The 20858-nt window shown below is 47.1% G+C and overlaps 6 protein-coding genes across 6 annotated transcripts; 2 read left to right on the top strand and 4 right to left on the bottom strand.

The window, feature by feature from the left end:
• Positions 1-16: 16 nt before the first annotated feature.
• Positions 17-2329, bottom strand: C8R40DRAFT_1076755 (PCI domain-containing protein). The gene is made up of 11 exons (XM_046226944.1): positions 2203-2329; positions 2069-2153; positions 1936-2014; positions 1631-1880; positions 1502-1576; positions 1208-1445; positions 990-1146; positions 845-936; positions 662-795; positions 485-597; positions 17-422 (listed from the first exon to the last, which is right to left on the bottom strand). Exons 1-11 carry the CDS (start codon positions 2245-2247, stop codon positions 260-262), a joined length of 1431 nt encoding a protein of 476 aa, XP_046092257.1. The 5' UTR covers positions 2248-2329; the 3' UTR covers positions 17-259.
• C8R40DRAFT_1261674 (isoprenoid synthase domain-containing protein) lies at positions 2330-4720 on the top strand (the record flags this gene model as incomplete). The annotated part of the gene is made up of 6 exons (XM_046233833.1): positions 2330-2590; positions 2640-2777; positions 2834-2946; positions 3092-3138; positions 3224-4344; positions 4400-4720. Exons 1-6 carry the CDS (start codon positions 2378-2380, stop codon positions 4718-4720), a joined length of 1953 nt encoding a protein of 650 aa, XP_046092256.1. The 5' UTR covers positions 2330-2377.
• An 80-nt stretch (positions 4721-4800) lies between these two features.
• Positions 4801-7411, bottom strand: C8R40DRAFT_21612 (uncharacterized protein). Its single transcript, XM_046234373.1, has 4 exons — positions 7301-7411; positions 7095-7240; positions 5869-7006; positions 4801-5808 (listed from the first exon to the last, which is right to left on the bottom strand). The coding sequence occupies exons 1-4, from the start codon at positions 7305-7307 to the stop codon at positions 4883-4885; spliced, it is 2217 nt and encodes a 738-aa protein (XP_046092255.1). The 5' UTR covers positions 7308-7411; the 3' UTR covers positions 4801-4882.
• A 261-nt stretch (positions 7412-7672) lies between these two features.
• Positions 7673-8900, top strand: C8R40DRAFT_20700 (uncharacterized protein). Its single transcript, XM_046234342.1, has 4 exons — positions 7673-7912; positions 7971-8189; positions 8244-8339; positions 8408-8900. Exons 1-4 carry the CDS (start codon positions 7796-7798, stop codon positions 8783-8785), a joined length of 810 nt encoding a protein of 269 aa, XP_046092254.1. The 5' UTR covers positions 7673-7795; the 3' UTR covers positions 8786-8900.
• Positions 8774-12747, bottom strand: C8R40DRAFT_20718 (uncharacterized protein). The gene is made up of 2 exons (XM_046234343.1): positions 11311-12747; positions 8774-11253 (listed from the first exon to the last, which is right to left on the bottom strand). The coding sequence occupies exons 1-2, from the start codon at positions 12643-12645 to the stop codon at positions 8935-8937; spliced, it is 3654 nt and encodes a 1217-aa protein (XP_046092253.1). The 5' UTR covers positions 12646-12747; the 3' UTR covers positions 8774-8934.
• A 6-nt stretch (positions 12748-12753) lies between these two features.
• On the bottom strand, positions 12754-20476 carry C8R40DRAFT_1242512 (uncharacterized protein). The gene is made up of 13 exons (XM_046233574.1): positions 19787-20476; positions 19631-19735; positions 18856-19579; positions 15794-18800; positions 14463-15751; positions 14187-14407; positions 13957-14127; positions 13651-13898; positions 13513-13603; positions 13338-13459; positions 13248-13287; positions 13040-13191; positions 12754-12987 (listed from the first exon to the last, which is right to left on the bottom strand). Exons 1-13 carry the CDS (start codon positions 20400-20402, stop codon positions 12910-12912), a joined length of 6864 nt encoding a protein of 2287 aa, XP_046092252.1. The 5' UTR covers positions 20403-20476; the 3' UTR covers positions 12754-12909.
• Between the last annotated feature and the right edge of the window lie 382 nt (positions 20477-20858).

Here is a 20858-nt window from a genome sequence, read left to right as displayed (position 1 = left end):
ATCTCGAATAACGATACCCGCAGTGAAGGCCAATAGGGAGTGTTACATGGCAACTACTATGGTCAGGCTCATTGAGGCATATCAGCTGGTCTGAGCGTCGTTGAGTAGTACCCAGAATCCCGGGAACCTCCTTGAAGTCTCTCATTGGCAGTCCAGTATCAACAAACCGGATATTTGATCGGGCTCCAACAGATTGAGTATACAAAAAACAGAAAAAGCGAGCGAAAAGCAATATTTTCAAAGTACCGACCTTCACTACCTATCCGAATCCCGCATCCCGCATGTAAACGTCACTCATGCTCATACCTGGGTCCCCACCCCGCCCACTAGAACCTGTTTTGCCGACGACGGCACCGTGCACCGCTTCAATGTTTTCAGTCCATTTCTGTAGCGCGGAATATCGTTTCTTTTCCAGGCTTTGTCTATGGGAAGAAAGAAGATGGTCAATGTTGGTAAAATGATAATAAAGGTTATATGAACACACTTTCGATCAAGCTCTAATCTCATGCCGACTTGGTCTATTCGGCCTTCAACTTTGCCTTCTAGGATAAGTCCAATAAGAAGATCTTCGACTTCTTGTATTTCGACATTGAGTTGCTACAATAAAGTAAAATTTCAAAATAAAAGTGGCCGTAAAGGAATACTGCAATTGATATTTTACCTTGGCAAGGAAAGACAGTTCTAGACGCGAGTATGGCTTGATCAGGTCGATGAGGTATTGTGTTCGCAGACTACGAAGCAGCTCGCCAATGTAAGCTCTGATGAAGGAATCACCTAGGATGGTTGCGCCGCTATCTGCGTACCAAGGGTCAAGAAAAATTCGAAGGACATGTTGAAGACTTGCCTCGAAGAATCTTCTCTGCAGAGTGCACCTCTCGTCTCTGATAGGCGTCGACGAGGTCGGTCATTGCCTTGATCTCGGGATCGTTCTTATATCTATGAGAAGATATATGCTTCTTACTCAGACCAAATGAACCAGCCATACGCACGGCTTTGTTTCCTGACTGTCGAACGGATTAACTTCACTTCCCATAAGCATGTTTGCCAGGACAAGATATTTCAACACTTGGATTCTTTGTGGCGATCCGGCTTCATCGTAATTGCGGAACGACTCAAAGAAATCTTCGCTAGCCTTGTTCCATTGACCTGAAACCCATTCGTCCATATCCGTCCATACTCAGAACAATGAAACAAAGGAAATACATACGTTCACCCATCCACATTTTCCCGCCACATTCCTTGATGACACCCATGATACGCGGATGAGGAATGGCAGAACGGACGTTGTTCGTGGCGTTGTAAATCTCTTTCAGCTTCTTGAAATTCCGCGTTTCGTTATACATTTGGATTTCCAATGCGTAGATTTCAAGTAGTTGGGTACCGCGCTGCGATTGGTCGTCGCCATCGCCTGCAGGACCGGTAGCAACATGGAGATCGCGAATGAGCTGTGTGGCGCGCGTAAATTCAACTTGAATCGAAGTTCAGCTGGTAGCGTAAAGACCTTGGATAATCGTGTGTACTCTTTCCGATCCAGCCATAGCTTCGCCAGTTTCAAGTTTGTTTTGGCCGACAGACGCTAATTTAGATATTCAGTCGCGAGGAATGCAAGATCAAGTAGAATAACACATACGTCGTTCTTGGCTTCTTCCAAAGCAGTTTTGGTCGCTTGATAGAACTTTTCCAAGACATCAACTTCGACTGAACCACCCTTGCCACCTCCAACATAATCTAGAATCCCGTTGATCGTCTTTTCAGAGTAATTTCGAGTGACAGCAGATTTCGTGTATGTCAGAAGTTGGATGTAGGTTTGTAGTGCATCATTTGGTCGTCTTAAAACAAGATAAAGTAACTTTGTAGCTTGCTTCAAAGCTTTAAAGCCCCTACCGCGTGAATATATCGTCAGCATCCCAATCGACAAGGCGGCATCAAACATACCAATCTCCTTTCTCTTTTTCCTGATCTACGATTGCGCGGAATTCCTTCAAAGCCCCTTCAGGATTATCTTCCTTCTTCGCTATAGAGAAGATATGATAGGATATTTCTAGCAATTACAAGTAAAGCCTCCTACACTTGGCTTTATAGTACATGTTTTCGACGTCGGCGCTACCAGACTCTTCAGCATCCTCGCCGTCGGAATAGTCAAAGCCATAATCCTATGCACGCGATGAGAGCAAGTAAGAGTTGACAAGTGGCAAAACGGACCTCGTCGTCGCTTCCTTGCATGTAATCAGCATCGTCATCATCCATTGTAACACTAGGTGTTCAAAAGAGATCTGAATTGTATTCGCGTTGAATGGTGCACGTATAGACAAGGCCAGGGTTCAGGCCCACGTGCAAATGGCGCTTCTTTTCCGTTCCCTATGCTCTCATCGACAAAATGCTGAAGCTATCAACTCTTCATACATATCTCAATCAAGTTCTGGACCTGCCTGACCTGCATACAGCCATCCTCCTGACGCCAACTGGTCAATTAATATCTTACGCATCAGATCCATCTCGCTCCAAAGAAGATGTCCGATCCGTCGTTGGACTTAGTGGAGATTCTTTTCTCGAAGTAGAAGAGCAAGGTTTTGCTACATTTGAGATCAAGGTACGGCACATTTATTTAAGGCTATTCATCGTATTCATTTTCCTAGTAGGGAAAACCTCATCTGGGATCAATTTACGTCTTGGCCGTGAACGAGGCCCAAGACGAAACTCAGGATGGCTGGCAACCTTTGATGCTTTTGGCTCTAAACTTTTCCAATGGTTATGATCAGGAAGCGGTACGGTTAAAGGTGAGTATTCATTGCTACCCAATGTATATCCAATGAACGTTCATATACGTGTTCAGGCTAAAGCTCTTGCTGCTCATCTTGCAAAATCATTAAGCAAGTATCGAGAGTATCTCGTAGTCCCTAGGCCGCCTCCGACGTCGTCGAACATCTCGTCCCCAACCCCTGTACGGTGACGGCCCATGGCATTGACTTGACGAAAGAATTTTTCATTCACTCATGGGAAGATATGCAAACGGCGCACGAGAGGCGGCAATGCTATTTTCTACGGTATCGTTTGATCAGGGATTACAATAATAATGTATTTTACTGTATAGTATGAATTGTCGTGAACCAAATTTTGGCTCTGAGCATGCTCCGAGCAGTGAGAGTTTTTATGGAGTTTTGCTGTGGTTTTCGCAGATTACATATAAACACCGGGTTTCTCATTGGACCGATTTGGTCGCCAGCCATACACCGGCTCATCTGCCTTCTCTTCTCCCTCCACCAAGTCATATTGAAAGCGAGCTGGATCGCTTTCCACGTCGCTGTCGACACCTGGCGGAGCATGCGAGCATGGTCTTCGCCCGTCTGCAAAAATTCTCAGCTCATTCGATGTAGAAAGCACGGTATCCTCGCTCATAACCTCAAAATCAATGTACCACCGAGGACGACAGCAGTTATAAACACCGCAGAGCTACTGAATACTCCTCGGCCAAATCCATTCGTCCTTTTGGCCTCCGAGCTCGACTATTTACGAGGGAACCTGCTGAGATTACTAGGTTCGGCTCACCCAACTTTGCACCAGCTTGCTCAACACTATTTCGCGAATCCTTCGAAGCAAATACGGCCATTAGTAGTACTGCTCCTCTCACGAGCAACAAATGGGCTTGGAAACGAGTGGGAACAGAAAAAGTGGATCGCAGATTGCGAACGCGTCAGTGGCCGACATGAAGAGCTCGATCGTACATTGACGCGTCCAGGCGTTCTAAACGACTGTAATCCTAATATGTCGGACGATGCAGCCTCTTTCCAATCTTTCTTCTCTCTACAAACACCCAGAATCCTGCCAGAAAACCCTCCGTTACCATCCTCCTATGAAATCAATTATGACCCGGCACTCGTCGACCCCCCTACCATCCTGCCCGCCCAAATACGTCTAGCGCAACTTGTGGAAATGATTCATGTTGCTTCCTCACTCCACGACCAAGTCGCCAACGAAACCAGTTCTCCTTCGGATGGTACCGGCAATAAACTAGCCATCCTTGGAGGCGACTTCCTTCTTGGAAGAGCAAGTACCGCTTTGTCGCGGCTCGGAGATGACGAAGTTGTTGAACTTGTTGCCACTGTCATTGCGAACATTGTCGAGGGCGCTGTTTGGAAGGCTGGCAATGTCGGTACGCGAGAAATCCTAGCACTAGCTTCTCCTGCGCAAGGATGGAATAGGTATCTCAATAGAATATACCTTGGCTCTGCGAGCCTTCTCGCAAAGGCTGGGCGAGCGGCTGTTATTCTTGGCGGCTCCAAAGAAGGAGAGCTATGGAAAGAGATTGCATACATATACGGTTTACACATCGGGTTTGCAAATCAGGTTCGTGCTAGCGTTTCTCTATCTTCGCGATCATGTGGAATGACCATCATTCGAGCTCATGAAGGATGTGGATGCATATGAAGAGGACAACAACAAATTCGATGCAGGTTTGACAGGCCCGCTATTGTATGCATGGGAGGACCATACACATCTCAAACCCATTATTCAACGTCAATTCTCCGAAGACGGCGACGTTGAGCAGGTCCGCCACGCCGTTCGTTCTTCATCTGGGTTAGGGCGAACACGGAAACTAGCACTGACACACTCAGAAAAAGCTCGTGAGATACTTCGTTTTCTACCAGACAGTGATACAAAAGACGCTTTGGAAGAATTGACATTACGCGTGGTACATAGAACGGATATGATAGATACATAGTTTTATTTATTTACACTCCTGTTTCATCCAGTTCTTTTTGGACTTCTGTATTCGTACGTCAAGAGCCTGTAACTAGAATTTATCTTTAGGGACCTAGTTTAATACACCCACCCCCGTCAAATAACGAACTTGATTTTTCCCCATTTAGGTCTATTCCACCCACTACTCATCGAATATTCTTCCAACTTGATGATCTCCTTCCTTCAAGGTGATGCTAGTTGACATGTCAGTCGATGCCGCTCTTGTGAGTTTCGTATTGGAATACACATGCTCGCTGAAAATATCCAATACCTCTTTCGGTCGAATATGCTCTGGTAAAGCCATTGAATCAAGTGTTGCCAATGCCTCTCGTGCTGCTTCGAAATTCGGCGCAGACTCACACACTTTTGTATACATCGTGACGATCCCTTTTGCCTTGGAGACGCATTCCAGATCAGTGACTCCTCGTAAAAGCCTTAGAACCATATTTATAATGCCTTCTGGGAGGCGATTCTTTGGATGTGGGTTGTGAAGGTCCAAAGCATCGTCGAGATAGCGGATAAGCCGTCTTTGGGAGCGGAGCGAGAAAGGTTCGCGAGGTGAGTCTAGGTCAAGCCGCAGGTAAAGACGTCGGGTGGTGTTGAATGCTTCATGTGGTAAGGAAGGGCCCTTTAAAAGATTTTCAAAAAATTCCAATATTAGGAGGAAGCCAGCTTGTCGGAGGAGTACTTGGAACCTATTCTGTCGGTCTAGAATTTCTTTGACATATATCAATGATTCTTCTTCGTCGCCTATCAGGACAACCAATACGAGGTCCTGAAGATGGCGGGACAAGGAGTCCAGGGATACGTATGCTGAGGCCAATAACATACTTCCTTGTCCCGTATCGAACCTTTGCTGGATATCCCAAGCTTCTTTGTCAATGCGATCTATCATCAACCGCGGGTCGCTCTGGGGCAGTGTATTTTGAAGGGCATGCAGACCTAGCTTTTGATATCTTTCTGGCAAAGTTCCGGTACGAGTGTAGTTGAGTAGTCCTGTTTCCAGGTTAAGGATATGGTCGCTGAACATATCTAGTAAGGATCTGGCAATGACTGCCGCTGTCGACACTGAATAAGCCTGTAGCATTGAGAAAGTTGCATCTGGTAGAACACCAACGAATAACTCACAGCAGTGCGGGGAGGCACCCGGGATATATCGTTGAATCATTTCTATTGTTCGTAAAGTGTGCTCGTCGAACCTAAGCATTCCCCGAGTCACGAGAGGCGGCAGGTCAGGCTGGCTGTAAGGTGTATGGGGCATCGGGAGTGTCATCATTGTCAGAGACCATATTGCGGACAGAGTCGATATGCAGCGCCTTTTGGTCCATGCTGAACTTGAATCTATGTTACAGTTGGCGAGAAGTCGAGTAAGGCGAAAGCCTAAACGCATGGACGGGTCGTTCCGATCGAGCAGGCGACGACACAGGAGCTTCGCGCTGTAGTCGAGACCCGCTACGACATCTGGGACAATACTCGCGAAGAGCTCGAGGGTACTGTCGTCCGGTGAGTACTCAAGAGTCCAGCAAATGGCTCTGAAGTCACGCTCGTCGCGTTCATAGGATATATCAGTCGCTTCCCATTCGCGTACCTTCGCCAATGAACAGCCAGGTGGCACAGGCGAAGTACCGCCTTGGCTAGTTTCTCGGACAATGAGCTGTAGTGAGCAGAGAATTCTCCACCAGATTTTCGTTAGAGGGCTTCCATACGGACAATCAAAATAAAAGGTGGGAAGAATAGATATGAGGACGTAAAGGATTGCAGTTACCGAAAGCAGACCGAAGATCAAATAGCCAATCCCTCGATTAACAGGCTGTAGGAACAATACGAGGCCGGCAAAGAATAAAAGCAAGGAAGCGTGTAAGAGCATTGGGATGGCTGTCACTATGCTCTTCATGTGGAATTTTATCAGGCCCTCGTAGAGGTATGTACTGATTCTGGCTCGTTGGTACGGAATATCTCGCCCCACGGTCGCCTGTAAATAATTACGAGACCACTGCTGTACAAGAGTAGCTGAGAGAGCCGCAGTAAGACTCAAGCTCAAGCTGAGAAACCATAGTATGTTACAAGCAAGGGAGGAAGTGGAAGGTACGAAGGAATTTGCATCAAGGGCTTTAGAAACGGATGGGATCATGGTTAAGGTTGTGTCGTTTGTTAGTTCGCGATAAATTTGGGCAAGAAGAATGACTGTCGTGTCAGAGTTATCTGGAACTAGGTCCTTGTAGCTCTCAATAATGAATGCAGTCACGCTCGCAGAAAATAGACCCGCCTGCATAAGTGAATCGATGAAATGAGAAAATGATGAAAGAAGAAGAATTATTCAACAATGTAGGTTTTACCCAAGATGATGAACTTACAAAGATAAGGATAGCATCCATATCACCTTTCCAGCTTTCCGTTATTCTCTCATTATTTTTCTCTGCCTGATCAAGATACAAAGACCAGATTTTTGTCGAGGGATCGTCATACCGACGAGGCGGTGATAGATTACTCCTGGTATTTTCTATAGACGGTACAGAGTTGGGACATGACGCATCAACAATGAAAATGAAATGTGGCTTACCGCTCATTGGTCGGAGATGTATTAAATATCTGCTAGTTTGTTAGAACAAACCAGCTTTGACATGTAATTGGAAGGAGGAAAGAGAGAGAGCGCCCAATCGGGATCAGGAACATGATCGACAAAGATCCCACGCCACAGTCAATACTTGATTTTGAATATAATTGACTCAATGCTGAGCGCTGAGCGAGCGCTTAACCTTGCTGTTAAGTTTTTCAAGGGCACTACGAACGCAGTTTTTCTTAGAATACTAGAAAGCATCCTGCATAATTTGTGTCGCGTATCTTCTATCTTAGTCTAAGCATCTCTCTATTTCATGGAAAAATCTAAAATTTTACTTCCACGGGATTGGTGTCTGGGGTAGGTAGATCCGGCTCGGGAATCTTAGAACCGGTTTCTATCATTTCAGGAAATATTTACTCTTCTCTCTTTCCACCCAACCTACACTCATTCTTGCTTCCTCCCATCATCCTGCATTCCAAATATCCGGACTTTCCAATGCTTGCGCGAATCTCTAGAGGAACTGCTCACGCTCTTGGCCTCACTTTCACGCGGGGTAGGTATCCACATCGTTTGCAGGATTCGGTGTCAGTGACAGAGGACTCGGAGGAGGTGGTACGTGATTTCAAGCGTAATTTACATCTTTGAAGGTTTTGGCTTACAACATAATCAGATCATTGACCTGGACATTCTTCTTCATCCCGTCCATGACTTTCTCATCCCATGGTGGCGTTATGCCGGCGAGTGCAGACGAACCCTTGCTCCAATGTGCAATAGCCTACAGAATTTGCTAAGCGACGACGTGGAACGTATAGCACAACTTCTTCTTTCCCTGGAGCCTTTGGCGGAGGAAGAAGACTGCGATTTCTATCACGATGGTGAAGTTGCTGAAGTAAGTGCGATCTCAATGTTAGTAGCTCACATCAGTGTTGAACTGTTTCGTAAGGACATAGGATCTCCTTGTTCAATGAATATTGGGCCGGAAAGCCAGCCCTCAGCTTCGTACCGTGAACGTCCGCCACATAGACAACATTCCCATCCTGTGAGTATGCCCGTGATCTCCATTTGTATAAACATAGCACTGAACGCTCTCGAATTGGAAACCATCAGAAAACACCTCTTGTGATACCTGGTTCCCACATATCCATACCTACGATCATTATAACTCCTTGTGAGACACAACGACACGAGACTTCCGCTCTTGTTCCATTACAAGACAGCGCATTTGGGTCACAATTAACCGTTCCCTGTCATCGAAAACTGAATCAGGCCTTTCCCCCGATGGCCCGGGCAGTTCCTTCAATATACATGTCATCGGATCTTCATTGGAAATGGATGAATGGCCACTGGCAAGCACTTTTGCCTGGATTGGATGAACAGATCTCGAAAGGAATGTATTCGAGGGCAATATCCCGAAGAAAAACTACATCAAGACATTCTCGGACTTCTTCTATCTCAAGCAGTACTTTTTATTCTTCACGTTGTTGAGCCTTAAGCTTGTATTTGCCTTTATTTCGATCACATTCCTTGTATTTTCAGTAATCGTCAATGCAATTTGTGAACAGACATTATACACGATACCCTACTCGACAATCCTAAATATTATAAACTAGTATGAGATAGTACTACAAACCAACTCAATGTACATTAGGCTCTGCGGTACCTTCAGAGAATAAGTCCTCATCGTCTAGGCCCCAAGCTCGCGTCGCGTCTACTTCTAATTGTGAGTTTGCGAGAGCGTCTGAAGTGTTTGCATTGCTCGTGTCTGATATCGCGCGCGCTGGATCATCTAGAGTCAAAGGAGGTGCTCGTGGCGATCTTGGACCTGTCAAACTAACCCGGCGTCCAATAGTGGGTGAGGGTGGTGTAGATGAGAGCGTCAGTGATGCCCGTTTTCGAGTATGATCATCCTTCGTAGCGATTCCCTTCAAGACATCCTGGGCGGAAGACATAGTTGGCTGAGGAGGCGTCAAACTTTGACTCGAAGGATTAGGTGAGTGCTGTGAGATAGAAGAAGAGTTCGTTAAACTGGCTAGACCAGCACTAGAAGGAGTACGGGCTGGCAGCGGTGGCGGACGAGAGGGTGAAATGGTCACAGGCGAGGGCCTTGGAGGTAGCGGAGGTGGAGGCACGCGTTTGGATAATGACGTCATCGAAGCCGGCAGGACAGGCGCAGCTTGTATGACACTCGGGTCTGGCTGGGACAAAGTACCATTACTTGTTGAAGCCAAATCTGTTTCCGGAGACAGCGAAGTTGAAGAAGCAGCTGCATCTTCAGCTAGCCCGTGATTTTCCGAATTCGAGTTGTTTGAAGCGGCCTGCTTCCATAACCGATACATGGACTGCAGTTTTGGATTTTTCGACAACGAGCCCATAGAACTCGCCCCTAGAGAGCTTAAGTTCGAGAGCGTGGAAGAGCCCTGAGATGTTGTTCTGCCCCTTTGTTTATCCTTCGTCTTATCTTCCTGTAGTGATGGCGGGACGTAACCCAAAGACATGACTTCTCCTCGATGACTTGCGTGAATGCCTGGTATCGACATGGTTTTGGCCTGCGGCTGCACATGAATTGGCGCATGGGCCGGTGCTACTTCATCTATCGAAACATCCGGGTTGACATGAGAGCGAGAAGAAAGTTTTGCTTCGTCAACACTGGATTTAGTTGAAGTTGTGGAAGATGAGTTCGAAGCCGATGAGGAAACCGACATGATTTGGTTATGCATATCAGAGGCCCCTCCATCTGAATCGAGAATGGGCTTGTTAGGATATGACGAGGAACCCCGGACGCTAGATGAAGATACAGACGAGCCACTAGAGGAGACTAAGCTGTTGTCAGAGAATTCAGTGTTTTGTGAGGAGAGGTTCTTATTTGGGGGAATAGCGATCGGGGTAGATGTAGCCGAAGGTGTTAGGCTTCTACTGGGTGAGAGTTCTTGACTGTGTTCTACCCGCCCCTTTCTCTCTGCAACTGCAGCCCGGACTTCGGCATAACTCGCGCGTGTTTTCTGAGAATTGGACGAAGCGCCACCCAGAGCACTCATCGTTCGTGAGCGAGAGTGAGTGAGTCCTGAGCTCTCTCCCACTGTGTCATGATCGGGCATATCCTCATGTGAAGAGCTTGAGGATGATCCTGGCGAAGGTTTATTCATACCACCCCATTTCATTCCCCACTTTCGCATAGTCTCCTTCGCAGTATTACTCAGAGCTTGTTTGTCGGCTGCGCGGCTCTTGAGCGTCGTAAGAAAGTTGTTTGGACTAGGCGGAGTATCAGTCGTGGGCGCAGGGACTGCGAGAGACGATCCATCAATGTTTTGCCCTATGCGAGTGTTGTCTGATGCAGAAGAAGTAGATAACTCGTTAGACAACTCGTTCACTGTTCCTGAAGAGCTTTGTGAAGCGGAGCGTTGCTTAACGAGTGGTGCAGCTAGAGATGACGAGGTCGTTGCTCCTTCCTCGTCATTCTCATTCTCTAATATAGATTCTGCATTTGGGGTCGACTGCGATCTGACGGCTGGGGTCTTCCTTGTATCTACATCCAATGTTCGTCCCCGTGACTCATTCTCCATATTGTTATCCGAGGAGTACTCAGCATCCGTATGAGTATTTCGTACGCTAGAAAACCATGTTTTGCGTCTATTTGATGAAGCATCCTCAGGCATTGTGTATGAAGGGGTTAGCAATGGAGGTTCAGCAGCCGAGGAGGAAGTTTCTTGAAGAGAGGAAGATTTGTGAACGGACGGCGGGAAAGAATCTGTAGAAGTGCTTCCATCGTTGGATAAAAACGGTTCCGGTGGAGGTCCTGCATCTGATGCAATCGGTTGATTTTCACTCGGGATCACGATGTCAGAGTGCTTTTGGGCAGCGTCCGCCCATATACCACCTCTAGTCATGCCTCCCCTGCGACTGGTGTCGAAAAAAGCAATGTCGTCCATGTTCGGCATCACAATCGACTCCTGAATCTGCGCGTTGCCAATAGCATTTAGCGTGGAGATGTATACGAGCAAATAGACACCTACGATAGTCTTTAACGATGATTCGATAGTAGACAGGATCATGTTCCAAGTAATCTGACGATCACTAACGATCGGTTCTACATTAAGGACCATCTTGGGCATCTGGGTGAACGCATACCATATCCGATTGCTCGGTGGGCGCTTAACCTTTATGAGCAGATTGCCCTCGAGTTCTCTGAGCACTGCAGCAAGAACGAGCTTCACAACGTAGGGCTTAAAGCGAGCGCCAAGATTTATGGTGGCAGTAGCCTGTAGGGTTATGCGTACTTCTCCCTTGAACGCGACATGTACTTCCATGGAAGCGTCACCCTCCCTGGTCAACTCCTTGAGCATCGGTTTACTAAAAACAGGAGTACGGTTGCCGACAGATACTTCGGTGACAAGGATGTCGTTAAGAAAATTGGGTCGTTTCACTTTGGAGAGTTTCTTCATAAGCCGGCCAATGATAAATGTTTCAAGATGCTGAGTCTTGTAAAAGCTATAGAAGATTCGGCCAAAGATAGCATTGAACCAGCGCATAGGGATAATGTCTGGTTGCTCGTCCAATGTAGACACAAGGAGGTTCATGTCTGAGGGTGAAAAAACGGTCTGAAGAGCATCAAGAGTAGGTGTCTGAGCGGGATGTTGTGAGGCGTGCACCAGGGCAAAATACCAGTCCTCCATTTCCACCGTTGAGCGCACGAATATGAACCAAGGCGACTGCTGATCCAGGGCTTGCTCTCTCGCCATAGCTTGCGCCGCTGACTCCGCCACTTTCTTAGCCTTCTCTCCTTCCTTCGTCCTTTCTCCGTCGTCGTTTTCATTCAGCTTCATTTCTCTCGTCAAACTCGGCATGACCTTCACATCCGACTTCGGTTTCAAACAAATTGAATTCCTCTTCGTAAATAGCTCGCCGTCGAGCAGACCCTCTGGGTATATGACCACGTCGTGACTTCCCAGCTGAATTGCCGCTTCGCAATCAGTCATCGTCTCGTCCTCATATAGATAGAGAATTTGTCCCTTGAGTACGACATACCACATGTCCTTGGGCCGCGAACGTTTCGGATCCTTGGACCGTGCATCGAGGAAGGAGCGTACAAGGGTAACGTAGCCACCATCGAATGTCGATTCCTCGAACGTCCGTCGGACTGTCAACCAGCCCTTCCGCGTCTTTGGCATGTCCTGCACATCCGGGACATCCTTTCCAACATCTTCCTCAGTCACTATGGATTTTGCCTTTGAATCTTCAGAGACTGGTTCTGAGGTGTAGATGGTGTAGGCAACCAGAGCGCATAGAAGGAGAGGAACTAAGGTAAATCCACCAAGAATGTACACATAGAATATGATTTTGAGGGACATTTCTCGAAAAGAACGCGTTCTCAAGCCAATGAGACGGTTAAGATCCTTGACGTCTTTAGACTTCTGTCGGTCATTGGAGGTGCACGTGGCCCGAGTATATGGGCGTCTAAATAACGTATTGCTGGGAACTTGGACAAGATAAATTCAAATTTACATGAACAGTAACTATAACGAGACTCGGTGCGATGCAAGATGTGAGAGATTACAAGTACAATGATTCCGAGAGGCCGAGCAACGCAATAAAATAACAAGTAAAGAAAAAATCTACCAGTCCGGCCACAGTTCCGTCAAGTTCGAATCATCTTCGGGCGTGTCTTTTTGTTTCAACCAACGATCAGGAATCTGAACACGGTGTATCAGTGACCCTCCCACCGGATATTGAGTAGCATCGCACCAAAGGAAAGTAACGTTCCATTGCACTCATGAACCGCTGCCGATATTGCCTGGGCGTGATGATAGTCGGTTCACCTCTACCTCCACCCAGGAACGCAGTCTCCTTGACCCAACTCTCTAACTTCTTGTCCCAAGTGTATGTTCGAATGTAATCTGGATGCGAGAAATTTAGTGACTCGACACTATCTAATTACGAAAACTTAACGTACCAACAATCCCCACTACAAGCTCATTGTTATGGCTATCGACCTGAACAAACACATCAAACAGTTGTACGCAACAAACTGGAAATAACCTACACCGCAAACAAGAGAATAGTCCATAACATTAATATCTGCCAAAAACTTGCTATCGTTGTATAAAGCGCCACGCAATATACGTTTCGAATGCTCCCTAAGATAGAACGGCGTAATATGGGCGGCTGAAAATGCGCTAATAAGTGCTCTGAAAATTGGAGGAGTAGAATCTCTATACTTTGTACAAGATTCTCATCCAATAGGACTTCGTTCTCTCTACCAGTGGACTGAACGTGCCGATTGCGAGTAGAACCCTTCAAATCATAGATCTGAAAATGTGATTAGTGATATAAAACATTGAGACTGAGATGATCACCTTCGAAAATCGACGATCATAGAAAAGATTTTCCATGACCAGCAAATTCATCTGCTTGGACTTTCCCTGACCCTTGTCGCTAATCCCGGTCTTCTTGAATGTGAGCTTGTAGCAGCCGAAGACTTTTGCTAGGAGCGTAGGCCTATTTGCGGAGACAGCTGAAGACATGTAATCGAAGTACGCTGGAGCAAATGTTTCCATGGTTTGTAGCTCTGGTCTGGAAAGCTCTTTGGCAATAAAGCGATCGTCTTAAAAAATTTCAAGAATGAAGATCAATTGATTCGTTGACATTTCTGTGGCAGATACCTTTAGTTTTCAAGAATGCGGAACCGGACTTGCCACCAGTCGCATTCCACTTGATGCAGCGAGCCAGAGATTCAACCATGCTTTTTTCGCATCCATACGTTCGCCTCAGTGCGTCAAACTGTTCCGGATATAAGACGGTGCAGCTGATAGTCAAGCCACCACTTTCAAAACCTATTTTCTCACGGTTAGCGCCTATGCTCCGATGTTAAACGTTAAGGATGGACACCGACTGATAGCCCAAGGAAGTTTTGATGATGGCACCTTCAAATCTTCTGTAGGATCTACGGATTCTGTAGTGTCCATGTTGACAACACCCCAAGTTGATGTCGATTCCGCAACAGAACGGTCGTCTGGCATAAAAGCTTCTCCACCAGATTCTGTGAGCCGTGCTTCACGTGCCGTGCGTTTCTCGGCTCGAGATTTGGCTAGCATATCTCGGTATTGCGGTGAGCTATAAATGTCATACATAACTTCAAAAGGATAGTGAATTTGAAAAACACACATACTTCAAGGCAAGAGCTATGATCGAGGTAGGCTCATCCGTTCGAACCACCATGGAAGAGTCTCGGAAGATGTGCTCGGGATCCACCATTAGATCGTCGTTATCCAGCGAGCTACGCGTCAAGGGGGGAGGCTGCAACCAGAATCCGGAAAGCGCTTTCAAAATGGAGTTACGCTCTGTTCCGGGAACGGGCGCTTCGAGGTCCGAATGCGGTGGAGTCACCGACACACTGTGATCCGTCCTCAAAAATGGAGAAGGAGGCAGGGAAATAGTAGAAGGAGGAAGTGTAGCAGAAGATTCGGTCGATTCTGATCCTGGAGTAATATGTTTATCTGTCTGAGTCGATTCAGGAAAGGTGGAATCTGGAGGTGCAGTTTTGACCACTTCCACTCGAGTTACTTCTTCTGGAGATTCCGTCTGCTCAACAAGCTCCGCCACAGTTTTACCCTCATCTTGGTCCTCACCTCCTTCATCGTCTGCTTCACTTGACGAATCGGAGCTCGAACTCTCGTCGTCGTCCTTTATAGCGTCCTGAACACTTTCCAAAACCTCCACTTTGGCTCGAGCTGAAGCAACAGGGCGCGCCCGCCTACCTGCCCGTATGACATTGTAACGGCTCCTGGATCGTTCAGCGTCTCGACCCAGTCGTTCGAAGTGTTTGGCCATATTCGAAACCTTACTACCGGGTGTCCCTGCCGGGCGCCTGAAAGTCGACTTGCTACCAACAACTGAAGATTGTCTAGCTGGTGTTTTATCTCTGGAACGAGAAGGTATACGAGGCTTATTGCCTTTAAGATTTGAAGGCGTAGTGGAAGCAAATTTGCTACTGGTGGGAGGAGGCGATTGCCGGCCAAACTTAACCTCTCTTCCTTTTACTCGACCCTGACGTTTTTCTGGAGACGGTCTCCGTGAAGATTCTCTAGACTCCGAAACACCTGCAGGCCCGGGAATACGGCTGTTATGTATGGTTGTGCCTAAAGATCTCCGTGATCGAGTGATATAGCGAGGGGCAATATTGGCAGCATATCCCTGCTCAAAATCAGATATGGACCCTTTTCTGGGCAGTCGATGCTTGCTTTTGTTCCGCACAGTGGTACGATGTTGAAGGGGGCTGTTATATTCCTGATCACTTTCGGAAACAACAATGCGAGGAGCAAAAGCAGTCTTGGTCAATTCTTGCACGCCTTGCGGAGGCAAAAAGTCCTGGTACTTCTTTACAAGGTCGGCTACACTAGGCTGGTTAGCTGAGCGACGTGGCAGCCTAGACGGACGATGTTGGCCAGACTGTCCTTCCTGTATAATGTTCATTATCAATCAAGAGAGTTAACAGAAAACACATACTAGAGTTGGTGCTTCGGACGAAATGCCCTGTTCCCGCACAGCTTCAATTGTAGAGTCAGATTCAGGATCAGACTTGGCCACTATTTGATTATCATGGCTGGAATTCTTGCGTTGTTCGGGTTCTGGCTCCGACTTTGCATCTGAATCACTGGCTAGAACGGATCCCTCTGGTATGGGAGACGGAATAGAATCTGGATCAGGCTCCGGCTCCGATGCTTCTGAGGCGGAAGATGTGAACGAATCGCCGGTAGCTCGTCGCATGCTCAGGGGACCCTCTTCGGCCTCAGAAACACTGGAAGATGGTAGATGCGGATGATCGAAAGCACCAGAGAGTTCGTATCTTCGAGGCCAAATGGCTCGTACAGACCCAAAGGTCGAAATCCGTTTACTGGTCCTATCGGTGGTCGGAGGAGGTTTCGGTTTTGGCAGTCGGTCAAAGTCTTGCTGCCAAGCTACAATTTTGTCCTGTTGGTATGATCGGACTTGGTTCAGGGCAAGAGTATCAGTAGGTACAGTCTCCTTATAAATACTATTTATCAGCTTCGCAACGTCGTTTCGCTCGGCTTCAGCTCGTCTAATCAGCTGATTTATATCCACGAGTAGAGTGGCATCGCTCTCTTCATCTCCAGTAGCAGCATCAATACTGATCAACTTTAAATCATCGATTAGACCACTATACCATTGCACATTGCGATTATGCAGCTTCTGATAATCACTGTTTTTCAAATCTAACTGGGTTTCTGGTCGAACACGAATACGGAACGGAGGATAGACGACTTCGTGTAGGACCACCGGATCCGCCTGAAAGCGCACAGTCATGCCTTTGGATGCAAAATATCGGATATGATATTGGTAAATATTATGCTGGCAGCCAGCACCTTGCACGAGTTTGACGTCTGAAGGATAGAAATGAAGTTCAAGGAATTTCGCGAACGAGTATCGCTGCATCTCTTCGGAAACAGGGATGAATGGAGTTGCAGAGCCGCATACACGACATGCACTCCAAGTGGTGACCAAATCGGGTGCTGGTTGGTAGAACGAGCGACCTATGATTTGACCGTCCCATTGTTCTACAGCAACAAAGAGTCGTGTTTGGTTATGGACATAAACTTGACAATGTCGAGCTAGTGGTTGATCACAGGCTTTTCCGGTACAGATTGACTTAGGATCCAAGCACTGAACCAGAGTGTCTGTAACTGACTTTTCGATGTATTGCCCGAGCGTACAATCATTTTCGCCGTAGAATGTGATATACTGCAAGCGAGGTGCAAAGCACGCTTGCTGCAATTCGACCTCAGTGATAGGAATAGTGTACTGCAAAAGACTGATACACTGGTATTTTTCGACGATAAAATCGTCCTTGTTCTTCCGAAGATACCATTCCCATATGCGACGAAACTCCTCGTGTTTCCACTTGACTAGGCCGTAATAACTTTCTGCAGCGATGTCATCAGCGGTCTTCATTGGCTCCCGTATCTCCTCCGTATTGGGACTGGTGATAGTAGAAGCACTGGTAGGCTGAGGGGTAGAAAAGTTTACGATATTGGCATCAGAAAAGTAGCTTGAAGCATCATCCATCTTTAATGGAGACACGGCGGTGGATAGGGAAGGGCTCCGCCCCAGATCCATTGTGGGAAGAGCTTCGATCTGCGCGTTGATATCGTCATATTTGCTCTCCTCGACTGCCGGCGAGTTCATATCTGTACTACTATAAGCAGTGATGGTGCCGTCTCGAGTATGTAAAGAATTGATTCCTGAATGGTAACGCTCCTCTCGCCTGATGATTTCGTCTTCCCATCGTCGCTTGGCGTCAATGAGTTCCATGTCAAGTTCCTTCATGCGAAGGATTGGATAGGGAGGGGGGAAGCGCAGAGTGGCTGAGACCGAAATAAATGTGTTAATGTAGGGGTGTAGAGATTGGTCAATTCTGCGTGAGAGTTTCAACGCTTCTGCCTCTTCGTCTGGAAGGTCATTTTCACTGACATCTGATCCAGCCGAAGACGAGGGTTGAGCACGATTGTCTTCAGCAGTAGGAGTAGTGAGGCGGGGCGTAGAAAGGGAGGAAGGAAAAACGGCTAGTGCAGTGGTAGATAAAGTGGCAGATATATTGGTACGGCCAATAACAGTTGGAGTAGCATCTGGGTTGAAAGCAGGTAATGTGATTACCGAGTCCTTCCAAAGATGGGTTTCGAGCTTCAAGTTGCGTACGATGAAGGTCAGAAATCGAGTGACCTTCTTAATCTTCCGGAGCGTGGAAATATCTCCTCCACGCAGAATGATCGTACAGCCCATATCCCGACTACATCCTTCGAATCTCATGAACGTCTTTCGACGACCGGGGATCAAAGGATGATCAAAGGTCTGCACTTGATACCGTGCGCAGTGACCCAACCGTGGTTCTAAAGCCAATTTATCCATGGACGAAAAGAGATCAGCTTGAGTCATCCTAGCTATGAGCTGAATCGCTGACGGTCGAACAGTACGAGCCACTGCAATGTTATAGTTAAGCAATGCTTCGAGAGCGATCCTTGACACCGATTTTTCAGCCAATATAACGTGGGGTCGCAACGCGGCGATACGAGCAACCAAATTACCGAGGTATTCTTTCTCCTGTCGCACAATTTGTCCGAAATGCATGTATTGGCCCTCGACGCGGGAAAACTCAAGAGGAAATGTCACTAGCATAATGCGCGGGTTTCGTTGTGATCTCGACATGTTTTTGTGCGTGACATTTTTTGTGATGACAGCCCCATCGACGTATTCTGAATCATGAGGAGCACCTCCAGGGATCTTTTTGATTTTCACATATCGACGGACGTCCATGTCTTCACCCTGACGGTGAGGTAATGTAGTGAAGGTGAGTTCACGAGCTATGCGGAGTGCAAGCTTCAGGAGAGTGTCCTCCCATTCCTTGACATTTGGGATTTGCTCGATTGTTAGCATCTGCCTCAGCATTATTTTCAAGTGAAGCATCGATGTGAGGTTGAGCTCCTGTGCATAACTGAAAGGAAAATAATGATGAATAGACAGTATTCCGTAATCAAATAAAACCTCACGCAGTGCTCTCTCGCCTCGTCCGCCATCCGGGCTCGCTCGTCACCACATTGTCCAGCCGACTCTGAACACGACTTCGAATGAAAGGTGTGGCAGATTCGAATTCCGCATATGAGTTGAATCGTGATCTCATCCGACCAGTTGCAAATGGACTTTCCGGCCCATTTTCAGGCGATCCAACGGGAAATTGAATGGAACTGGGGCCTTCGTTGTTAGTGGGAAACACGATAGGAAATTCAATGGGAGTCTTGGAGCCTGGAGCAGTGGGTGAATCCTCATTGAATGGGTCCGGCAAATTTGATACGTCCTTCTCCTCATCGGACAGCGCGCGCCGGAAAGGCGCTGGATTATCATCACCATTATCCCAGACAAGATCGTGCAACTGAGGAGTATGAGATCTAGATAGGAGACCACTATCCTCGGAGCCAGAGATCGGTCTCTTGGTTTCGGCGATGGAATATAAATTGAACGGTTCATCCCGCCCAAATAATTGTGAGGCGGCAAAGGGAGATTGAGGATGATGTCCCAGAGAAAACGAATCAAGACCGAATTGATGAGCGGGAAAGGAAGTGACAGATGATACGATGGACCTTCTGTCGTCATCGTCGTCGTCGTCTACATTGGCCAACTTGTCAAGGCAAAGGTTACATACACGGACCCTGCCATCTTGTCCAAAACGAGAACCGTTTATAACATTGGATGCACATCTAGAGCAGAATATCTGTCCTGATGAATAAGTCAATGAACGTCCGAAATCTGAGGGAAGGTGTCACTTACCACATATCCGACAGTGGTGCTTCCTCCTCCAGGTGGTAAATATGCTCTTGCAATCATAGCACTCCTTTGCATTCTCATCATCCATCCAGTAATCTCGAGATAGACCTGTGTAACCAGTAAGTGTGTAATAACCATGAGAAGCAATGATATACGCGCCTTCACCCCGAATTCTCCTAATTACTTTAGACACCGAGCCCGATCTATGGAGACTGCCTGTGGTCTTTATGCTTCGAGCATCATCCGGGATAGGAAAACCAGGTATAGATGTTCCAAACAGGCCTCCATCACCGGATTCCGAATAGAACATGCCAGACCGAGACGGAGATCGTTCATACTCCACACTGTACGTAGGTGCTTCTGATTGCGCTGGTGTTAACGAGACTAGTGGAGGAGCTGGATTTGCATGAGAAGACAGAGTATTCGGACGGTCTATGCTCGATTGGCGCGCAGGGCCAGCGGACTGCGACTGTAAGGAGGGCCGTTTCTGATCTTGGGCTCCTGCTGGAGTTCCGTTCACGTTCAAGCCGTTGTTGTTGACGATCGACGTCGTAGCTGCTGCTGAAGAAAGAGGAGCAGCCAGAGAATTTTTCATCCGCGAAAAAATGGAGGTAACAAGGGTATAAGAAGACTGGTCGTTTTCATCTTCTTCCGAGAATGGATTGAAAGACGTGAGGCTCGTAACATCGTCGCCAAGCCTTGTACTGCTTCTAGAGCCCGACAATGGACTGGAGAAGGAGGCCTGAGCTGGCGAAGTGACCTGAGGTGAAGCCATGGCTTGAGGAACGCGTTATCTGGGGTTATGGATGGAGTTCATGGAGTATAGAAAGTTTATAATGAGCACGTGGACCTCGCTCCATCCCGTTTGTTCGCATCTCTTCTTTTCTCTTCATTCTATGGTCTCAATTACACTTCTTTCTACCCGCTTTCTGCACATGCGAAGTCTTTGTGATATCCGTGTTGAGGTAGAAAGTATTATGTGCATGAATCTGGGGTTCTTGTTGCCAGGCTGACCTGTGTTTTATCTGTACATACTGCATTACTGGTAACTGGTATATTTACTTGTAAGCGGCGAAGGAGCTCCTTGAATCAATTAAGACTGGTCTCCATTTATGCATGTCCTGATATATGAGTATGTCGAAGTAGGAAGGTTTGTCAGACAGCTATTACTAGATAAGCAACCCATCGACAGAAACCATTTTTGGAAAGGTCAAAGCTGTACATACGAATG

Source organism: Lentinula edodes (assembly GCF_021015755.1).
Source record: "Lentinula edodes strain Le(Bin) 0899 ss11 chromosome Unknown C8R40scaffold_1, whole genome shotgun sequence".
Taxonomy (NCBI): Eukaryota; Fungi; Basidiomycota; class Agaricomycetes; order Agaricales; family Omphalotaceae; genus Lentinula; species Lentinula edodes.
Note: the sequence above shows the minus strand (reverse complement) of the source record. Positions and strands in the feature narration are given on the sequence as shown.

Coding starts and splice junctions, on each gene's coding strand:
- C8R40DRAFT_21612 (XM_046234373.1), bottom strand. Junction 7,007..7,094: donor TGGATGCTATCCTTATCTTT/GTAAGTTCATCA, acceptor TCACTTATGCAG/GCGGGTCTATTTTCTGCGAG. Junction 5,809..5,868: donor GGGTGCCTCCCCGCACTGCT/GTGAGTTATTCG, acceptor AGGCTTATTCAG/TGTCGACAGCGGCAGTCATT.
- C8R40DRAFT_20718 (XM_046234343.1), bottom strand. CDS start 12,645: ATGTCCCTCAAAATCATATTCTATGTGTACATTCTTGGTGGATTTACC. Junction 11,254..11,310: donor AATCATCGTTAAAGACTATC/GTAGGTGTCTAT, acceptor GGCAACGCGCAG/ATTCAGGAGTCGATTGTGAT.
- C8R40DRAFT_20700 (XM_046234342.1), top strand. CDS start 7,796: ATGCTTGCGCGAATCTCTAGAGGAACTGCTCACGCTCTTGGCCTCACT. Junction 7,913..7,970: donor CAGAGGACTCGGAGGAGGTG/GTACGTGATTTC, acceptor CAACATAATCAG/ATCATTGACCTGGACATTCT. Junction 8,190..8,243: donor ACGATGGTGAAGTTGCTGAA/GTAAGTGCGATC, acceptor CTGTTTCGTAAG/GACATAGGATCTCCTTGTTC.
- C8R40DRAFT_1076755 (XM_046226944.1), bottom strand. CDS start 2,247: ATGGATGATGACGATGCTGATTACATGCAAGGAAGCGACGACGAG. Junction 2,154..2,202: donor TGCAAGGAAGCGACGACGAG/GTCCGTTTTGCC, acceptor TCGCGTGCATAG/GATTATGGCTTTGACTATTC. Junction 423..484: donor AGATTAGAGCTTGATCGAAA/GTGTGTTCATAT, acceptor TTCTTCCCATAG/ACAAAGCCTGGAAAAGAAAC.
- C8R40DRAFT_1242512 (XM_046233574.1), bottom strand. CDS start 20,402: ATGGCTTCACCTCAGGTCACTTCGCCAGCTCAGGCCTCCTTCTCCAGT. Junction 13,288..13,337: donor ACTATTCTCTTGTTTGCGGT/GTAGGTTATTTC, acceptor GTGTTTGTTCAG/GTCGATAGCCATAACAATGA. Junction 13,192..13,247: donor GCTTGTAGTGGGGATTGTTG/GTACGTTAAGTT, acceptor TCTCGCATCCAG/ATTACATTCGAACATACACT.